General features: G+C 30.6%; 1 protein-coding gene across 1 annotated transcript; it reads left to right on the top strand.

Moving 5' to 3' along the window:
- Positions 1–1,190: 1,190 nt before the first annotated feature.
- LOC145054780 (putative linoleate 9S-lipoxygenase 5) lies at positions 1,191–8,636 on the top strand. The gene is made up of 8 exons (XM_079003034.1): positions 1,191–1,646; positions 1,727–2,016; positions 5,994–6,570; positions 6,641–6,726; positions 6,814–6,921; positions 7,000–7,313; positions 7,404–7,667; positions 7,741–8,636. The coding sequence occupies exons 1-8, from the start codon at positions 1,424–1,426 to the stop codon at positions 8,507–8,509; spliced, it is 2,631 nt and encodes an 876-aa protein (XP_078859160.1). The 5' UTR covers positions 1,191–1,423; the 3' UTR covers positions 8,510–8,636.
- Positions 8,637–9,206: the final 570 nt, after the last annotated feature.

Genomic DNA, 9,206 nt, shown 5'->3' on the forward strand with positions numbered 1-9,206 from the left:
TTTCTCCCGATGGCATCTTATATTTAATTTGTTCTAGGGTTATGATATATCTAATACATATCCTTTTGTCATTCTTTTATTAAAATTTTAAATTTTATTGGTTATTAAATTGATTATGTTTAATATATGATCACTAATATTAAAATATGGTGAATGTTTCTTGGATATCAAAATATATCTATAATAAATAATGTTTGTTGAATATACATATATATATATATATATATATATATATATATATATATATATATATATATATATATATATAATGTATATTTTATGTTTTACACATTATAAGACTCAACAAGTTGTCTATAGTGTCTTATTTATATTTTCTAATTCATTTGTTAACTGTTTCATTGTTTAAGTTTGTTTTGTATTATGTTTTGCTACGAACTTTAATCGTGGGTATCATCTTTAATTTAAAAAAAAATTATGCAATTTAAACAGGTATGTTTATGAAAAAATAAGGATAAAATTTTATAAATTTTTGATTTTTCTATTATCATTTTTAATTATCAATATTATTTTTCTTTTTTATCCGTTTTTCATCCGTAGTTTTGAAGGGTTATAACTAATACAATTATATCTAAATATCAATGGATTTGGTTACATTTTATAAGTTTAAATATTACGATACATTTTTAAACATTATTTGATACAGTTGGTTGTCAAATTCGATCTATTCTGCTATTAATATCATTTATTGCAATATAGTTTCCTTAATAACAACAAACTCTCAATACTAAAATACAATTCTAATTGAACTCAACTTTCCATTTATAGATTTCAAATGCCCTTAATTAGCACGAAAGTCTAAACAATTAATTCTTGTCTAGTTTTTTTTTTAAACGACAAACTAAGTAATCTCCTCCTAAATAACCACATATGTCTCCACTGAGACTTGAACACCAGACCTATCATATGAGATGGTCACTCCATATGGCTAGACCATTGACCCTTTGGTAATTCTTACCTAGTGGTAAGAATGTAACAATCAATAAATAAAGTTCTATGTCTAAACCTAAAGATTACCATCTTAACTTGAGGATATCAATGATAAACAATTCTTGTCAATGGAATTAAAGAGCAAAGGAAAAAAAAAAAAAAAAGGCACAAAAGACACAAAGAAAACATTACTTGAGACGTGGGTTGGTAACCTCCTATAAATTACATTAAATAACAACTATTTCATTATCCTTTCACACACACACACATCTTGATTCCTGGTTGTTACAGAAAAGAGAAAATAGTGTGTATACAAAAAGTCTTTGCAAGTCAAGAATCTGGAATAGAAAACATTCCCACCACCTAGAGACTACCACAGCTGTTAATAAATATTCCGATACAAGTGCACAACCAACAACACTTGGCCCGATAACATTCGGTCTCTCTTCCCGATATCCACCGGAGAGAACAAGTTATGGGGGTAAGGAACTTGATGTTATGTGGAAACAGCTCCACCAAAAGCAGTTCCCACGAAATGGAGCAGATGAAGAAGAAGATCAAAGGAACAGTTGTGTTAATGAAGAAAAACGTTCTCGATCTCAATGATTTCGGTGCATCGTTTCTTGACAGGGTTTATGAACTCTTCGGCAAACGTATCTCGATCAAACTTATCAGCAAGGATTACTTTGAGGACTCATGTCAGTTCATCTCCATCACTATGTTTTCCGACAATCGTACATAAACTATGTTCATATTCTTAATGTTGATATTGTTTTAGGGAATGGATCGAATGGGGAGATCGGAAAAGCAGCGGTTCTTGAAGATTGGATCACAAAAGTGACGCCGATGTCCGCCGGAGAAGCTTCTTTCTCGGTGACATTTGAATGGAATGAATCCATGGGAGTTCCTGGTGCTTTCGTGATAAAGAACCAACACCATAGTCAGTTTTACCTCAAAACTCTGACCTTAGAACATGTTCCTGATCATGGAACAGTCCACTTCGTCTGCAACTCGTGGGTGTACCCTGCGCATCGTTATAAGTACAACCGCGTCTTCTTTGCTAACAAGGTAAGTACCCTTTTTTTTACTGCATTCTTTTGTTAGAATGAACATAGAAACGACTATAAATGTAACTGTCATGAAATGAATAAATTAAATGCAGACTAATTTATACAACCATATGTATTTTATATATTTGTTTATTAAATATTATGAAAATAAACAACTATATTATATAAATTAAAATAATAAACAACTGTATTATATAAATTAAAATAAGGATTGAACAATTAAAAGTTTTGTAGTCAATGATGCCTGTCGTTATTCACGTTTTGAAGGTCAATAATTAAGGGAGGGTTTCTTGTATTTTATAAAGAAGGAGAGTATACATTTGTGATTTGTTGTAGATGTTTTAGTGGGTCAATGGGGCCACCTAACTTTTTTTCTTATAAATAAAGTGACATCACAAGTATTTGATGCTTTCTTGTCCTGTCAGATTTTCATTTCTGTAGCACACCCAGGTTGATATTCCCAATTCAAACTTTAATTAAGCTAAGATATCAAAATTAATGACCATATGTGTATCTTTTATTATTTTTTTTCCTGTGAAAATGAATGTTGGGAGGGTATCTTTTCTATAAATGAATGTTTTTTTTTTTCTTTTTTTCTACTTATCACACTCTTATTCAATTTGTCAAATGTTATTTTGTGGTTATTTTGATTTAATTTTTTTTTCACATGTCATTTTATTATTTTTTTATTTTATTAAATTTCATATAATATTTTAATGTAATAATTGCAATACATGTATTAATAAATAAATATTAATTTCATTAAAAAACTTACTTTTTAATTTCAAAATTTTTAAAATTAAAGTTCATTAGTTTTTTTTATTTAAATTATTTGTTTAAATTTAAAAGATAAAAAATATTTCCATAATAATAATTCATTATTTTTCTTATTTTCTTATATATTCAAAGTTCTTAATATATTTTAACCTTTATATATATATATATATATATATATATATATATATATATATATATATATATATATATATTAGCTCATATAATACATGAGTCTTACAACTAGTATATAATAACATCTAAATTAATGTATTTTATACTTTTACATATGTATATTAAATAGGAATATTTGGCTTTTTCTTTCTCTCTTTCTATTATTTCATATTATAAAATATTCTAATTTTTATTTACAATATTAGTAACGGAATATAATATTTCATATGTTTTATATTTATTATTCATTTTTTACTTTTGAAATTTTTATTTTTTCAATTTTGACCTCAAATATTTTTATTTATATTATATATTATCTGATGAAACATATAAAAATGAAAAGAAATTTATAACACAATCTATTAATATATTTATATCAAGTATTATATATAAAAACAAAAATATTTAAAATTAAAGTTGTAAAATAAATACTTCAAAAATTAAAAAATGGACAATAAATATACGACGGAGATAGTATTTCTTTATCATTTAACTTTTGTTTCAAAGATGTTGAATATTTTAATAAATAGTTTAATTTTGATTTGTGTGACTTATAATATATTTATATCAAGTTAATCTTGATAATTTAAATTTTATGGTCAAAAAAGAAGTTGTTTATAGTTGCTGATTTTGTAGAGTTTGCTTAACTCAAACTCCGAATCATTAATATCCGAAATTGACTCAATCAACCGAAATTAACTTAATTATATAATTTCCTAACCTGAGAAAATCAAATTTTATTTCGTTTTATATATGAAACGAGCATAAATTTACTGTTTAAAGTTGTCCTTTCTTTTATTTTATATATTGGACAATTAAGTTATTCCCATGATAGGTTGTTACGTACGACAATTCTTGTATACTTAGACAGTAAATAGGTCAGAATGTGATGTGTAGATCTAAAATATACAATTCATACATCTTAATATTATACTACTCTCCTATCCAATAAGATTCACTTCTCCAGTCTGGTCTTATTTTTATATTCAAAAGGTATGATTTGAATAAATCAAAGTATCAAACAACTATTTTATGTTATCATGAGCTTTTTTTTTTTTAATTATTTTATGTTTAATTAATTATGTATAGGTCCAAAACAATAGGATAAGAGATTTTCTTACTTATAAGAATGTGGCTTCCACCTTAATGTGCATCATGCTTCATGCATCACATGACGAATATTTATTTAAAATTATTTAATTTTATAATTAGAAGTAAGGTCCTTGCATTGAATTTTGATACATAAACTTTGTTTTATCTGCAAGTCTATGTATTTCTTTTCTTTTTGTTCGCAGAACCTATTAAGTGACACATACTTGTTCAATAAAAAAAAATATATTTTTAGTAAGTTTCAAACTAAATATTATATTTTATCGACAAGATACAAATATATAATGTACTTTTACTAGTTTACCAACGATGTTCTTCCACCTTTCTAATGATCAAACATTTATATATAAACTTTATTTTATTTTATTTTATTTAAAATATGTTGTTTTAGGAGCACAACAGATTTAACATTTTATAGATAGACTGATATAAGTCTTTGTTTTTTCTTTGGATCAAAAGTCGGTGTCTTTTCGTTTCTTTGGATCAAAAGTCGGTGTCTTTTATTTTCTTTAGATCAAAATTATTTTCTTTAGATCAAAAGTCGATTCAAGAACAGTTCAAGATATAAATCACGTGAAAAAGAAAAATCAAGGAACTTCATCGACTAATTTATGGAAGTACGTTGTCTATTTTTTTCTTTATGTATTTTTTTTAATATTTTATTAATGTCTTACTAAGAATATGTAAAAATACAGGTGTAAAATTTTGTTTCGATAAAGTTATGTCTTCAGTACAAATAATATAAGTTTGATTTTCATCTATAAAGAAATATTCAATATTAAAAAGTATTCAGGACTTTATACAAGAATAGGATTGAAATTTCAATATAACAAATTTTATGTTGATCTATAAAATGTTTTATATAAACCAACGTGCGATTCAAATGTTTTTGAGACAAATGGTCCCATTCACGTTTAAAAAAATTATCTCCGTGTATTTATGATCATCTTGTATTTGACACAAATGGCCCAATTAAAAATGTTTTCTACAAAACAACGTGCAATTCAATGAACGATTATTATACTACATATTTTTTATCTTTAGATGTTATATATATATATATATATATATATATATATATATATATATATATATATATATATATATATATATATATATATATATATATAGAGAGAGAGAGAGAGAGAGAGAGAGAGAGAGAGAGAGAGAGCTCCTCCTATTTTCCGAGTTTAAGCAAAGAAAAAAAAAGAAAGTTTTTGTTTTTGTGTTCCAGAGTTGGAAAAAAAAAATAATCATTTTGTTTTTTTTTTCAAATCTTTTCAAATCGGAAAAAATGTTAAGAGGGAAAGTGATTTTTCCATTTCCCCAAACTTTCTTCTTTTAATAAAACTCAGAAAAACCAATTTACTTATTTTTTTATCATTTCCATCAATTTTTTTTCTCTCATTAAATTGAATTCAGGAAAGAGTGTTTGAGTTAATTGATTCTCACATCATCATTTTATATTACATACAATTCTATTAATTTTTCTTATAATGTATTAACTTTACAAAGTTCATTAGAACATATTTAAATATTTATTTAAGTATTAAAAAACATTTATTTCTCGATTGAATAATTATCATTGAACTTTAAATAACCACGTAATGTAAATGTGACATTCATAGTCTTTTGCAACTGATTGTTCACTAAAAGACAAAAAAAAATCAATTAAAATAACAAATGGCAACCAACCCGGTTGATATGAAGGGCCAAAATTGTCTTGAATTGCTTATCTCAGTTGGCTATATATCAATTATGATTAAAGAGAAATTATTATTTTAATTAAAAGTTAAGTTGGGTATTATCATGAACTAGGTATGAATGTGGTAGTCTAATAATAACTGTCATCAATGACAACTAAGTTTTACATCTAATGCAAGTGTCTCATTAAACTCTCTGTTTGGATGCTCTTAGGCTTATTTACCTTGTTCCACACCGAAACCACTACGGCAATATAGAGAACAAGAACTTATCAACCTCAGAGGAACTGGTTCAGGAATGCTAAAGAAATGGGATAGGGTTTATGACTACGCTTACTATAACGATTTGGGTTTTCCTGATAAGGGTCCGGATTATACCCGACCCGTTTTGGGTGGATCCCAGGAGTATCCATATCCACGAAGAGGAAGAACAGGTCGAAAGCCAACCAAAACTGATCCAAATTCCGAAAAGAGATTGTTTCTTCTAAGTCTGAACATTTACGTTCCACGAGATGAACGATTTAATCAAGTCAAGTTCTCAGATTTCTTAGGCTATTCAGCTAAATCTATAGGCCAAGTGGTTCGTCCTGAGGTCAAGGCATTGTTTGATAAAACTCCGAACGAGTTTGATTCTTTTAAAGATATACTCAATCTCTACACAGATGGGCTTAAGCTCCCCAAACGTTCTGTTAGCAAGATCAGAAAACGGATTCATTTGGAGTTGGTGAAAGAACTCTTACGTAACGATGGAGAAGAGCCTCTTACATTCCCAATGCCCGATGTTATCAAAGGTATGAAAATCATCTTATAGCTAGGGTAATCTTTGAGAAGGAAATAATTAAAAAAGTGGACTTTTTGTAGTGGACAAGTCTGCATGGAGAACAGATGAAGAATTTGGAAGAGAAATGCTCGCCGGTGTAAATCCGGTGGTCATCCGGCGACTTCAAGTAAGTTCAATTTATCGAAGTCTTGGGATCGATAAACCACGAATTTGAATTTTTAACCTTTAATGTTTCTACTTTCTACCTCAACAGGAGTTCCCACCAATTAGCAAGCTCGATCCGAAGGAATATGGCGACCAAACAAGCTCCATGACAAAGGAACATCTCGAACCAAATATGAACGGACTAACAGTAGAACAGGTACGAATTAAACCCAGATGAGTTTTGTGTTTTGTGTTTATTAATTTTCTGATGTACGTATTTGGATACCATGTGTAGGCTTTAGAAGAAAATAAGTTGTTCATTTTGGATCATCATGATGCATTGATGCCATATCTGACAAGAATCAACACCACGAATTCGAAGATATATGCCACCAGAACAGTCCTCTTGCTGCAACACGATGACACACTTAAACCACTTGCAATCGAGTTAAGTTTACCGAATGATCCCAATTCAGAAAACCATGGCCTTGGTTGCACTAGTGAAATCTTTACTCCATGCGACGATGGTGTTGAAGCCACCATATGGCAGTTGGCTAAGGCTTACGCCGCCGTGAATGACTCTGGATATCATCAACTTATTAGCCACTGGTATCTTACTTTTGATCTGTGAACAATTTCTACTTCAGTTCTTTGATCGTGTTTTTTTAGTTTTTTTGATTGATGTAATTGGTTGTGCAGGTTGAACACACATGCAGTAATAGAACCATTTATAATTGCTACGAATCGACAGTTAAGTGTTCTTCATCCTATATACAAACTTCTTCATCCACATTTTCGTGATACAATGCACATAAACGCGTTAGCTCGACAAATACTCATCAACGCCGGAGGTGTACTTGAAATGACTGTATTTCCGGCCAAATACGCCATGGAAATGTCTGCTGTTATTTATAAGAACTGGGTCTTCCCAGAACAGGCGCTGCCAGCTGATCTACTTAAGAGGTATAATATACAATTAGCCAATGTTACTATGTCGAGTGATCGAGCTTTAATTGTTTGTGAATTATATATGTAGAGGTGTAGCTGTGAAGGATCCAAACGAACCCAACGGCTTAAAACTGCTGATAGAAGACTACCCTTTCGCGGTGGACGGACTTGAGATTTGGTCGGCGATTAAAACCTGGGTTGAAGAATACTGCTGTATATATTACTCCTCAGACGACGTCGTTAAAGAAGATTCAGAAGTCCAGTCATGGTGGAAGGAGTTGAGAACAGAAGGCCACGGTGACAAGAAAGACGAGCCATGGTGGCCTAAGATGCAGACACGTGAAGAGCTTATCGACACCTGTACAATCATCATATGGGTGGCGTCAGCTCTCCATGCGGCAGTCAATTTCGGTCAATACCCTTACGCTGGATACCTCCCCAACCGCCCCACCGTCAGCCGCCGGTTCATGCCAAAGAAAGGAACGCCGGAGTACGCAAAGTTGGAATCGGACCCAGAAAAAGCTTTCCTGGAAACGATCACGAGCCAGCTTCAAACATTGCTTGGAGTTTCGCTTATAGAGATTCTGTCGAGGCATTCGACTGATGAGATTTATCTTGGTCAAAGCGAGTCTCCGCATTGGACTTGGGATACTGATGCATTAGAGGCGTTTGAGAGGTTTGGGAAGAAACTGGAGGAGATTGAAAAGAGGATAATGATAAGGAACAATGATGAGAGGTTGAAGAATAGAAATGGACCTGTGAAGGTTGCGTATACTTTGCTTTATCCGAATACGTCGGATAAGAGTCATGAGGGTGGACTTACGGGGAAGGGAATTCCAAATAGCATATCGATTTGAAAAAGATTTAAGTTGGTTTGTGTTTTTGTGGTGTAGATTGTTATTGTTTGCGTTTGAAGGCATAATATGTAAAACAAATAAAGTTTGCCCAATTTTTAGTAAGAAATTGCACTTTCCAGTTTGTTCATATTAGACCATCTCTTCAAATTACATTAAAGACAAAACTGCACAAATGGTCGTGTGTTTGGTCAAAAATTGTCATTTTGGTCCAAAAAGGTTTGGACTGATATCAGAGGTCCAAACTTTTCAGTTTTTTGACGATTTTGCCCTTATTTTTTTCTTTTTCATTTTTTTATTATTTAAAATTTTTTTCAGATTAAAAGATATTTTTTTCCTTTTCTATTTAATTTATATAATCTTTATAACAGAAAAAATAGAAAATAAAAATGCAATATCTCTTTCTCTCTCTCGGGTGAAACCTGTCATTGGAGATGGAGTCTCTCTCTCTCTCTCTCTCTCTCTCTCTCTCTCTCTCTCTCTCTCTCTCTCTCTCTCTCTCTCTCTCTCTCTCTCTCTCGGGTGAAACCTGCCATTGGAGATGGAGTCTCCGGTTATCAAAGAGCAGGCAATTTCCCTTCACTGTCGATTAGCAAACCCCAAACCCCTCTTTCGATTTATGTGATCCCTGTTGATATCTACAACCCCATAGATGGCCAAAGCGGAGATGAAGGCCACCAAAAAAGGCACAACCATCATC

Source organism: Lactuca serriola, chromosome 5 (assembly GCF_051521515.1).
Source record: "Lactuca serriola cultivar US96UC23 chromosome 5, Lser_US96UC23_V15, whole genome shotgun sequence".
NCBI lineage: Eukaryota > Viridiplantae > Streptophyta > Magnoliopsida > Asterales > Asteraceae > Lactuca > Lactuca serriola.

Coding starts and splice junctions, on each gene's coding strand:
- LOC145054780 (XM_079003034.1), top strand. CDS start 1,424: ATGGGGGTAAGGAACTTGATGTTATGTGGAAACAGCTCCACCAAAAGC. Junction 2,017..5,993: donor GCGTCTTCTTTGCTAACAAG/GTAAGTACCCTT, acceptor GGATGCTCTTAG/GCTTATTTACCTTGTTCCAC. Junction 6,922..6,999: donor ACGGACTAACAGTAGAACAG/GTACGAATTAAA, acceptor TACCATGTGTAG/GCTTTAGAAGAAAATAAGTT.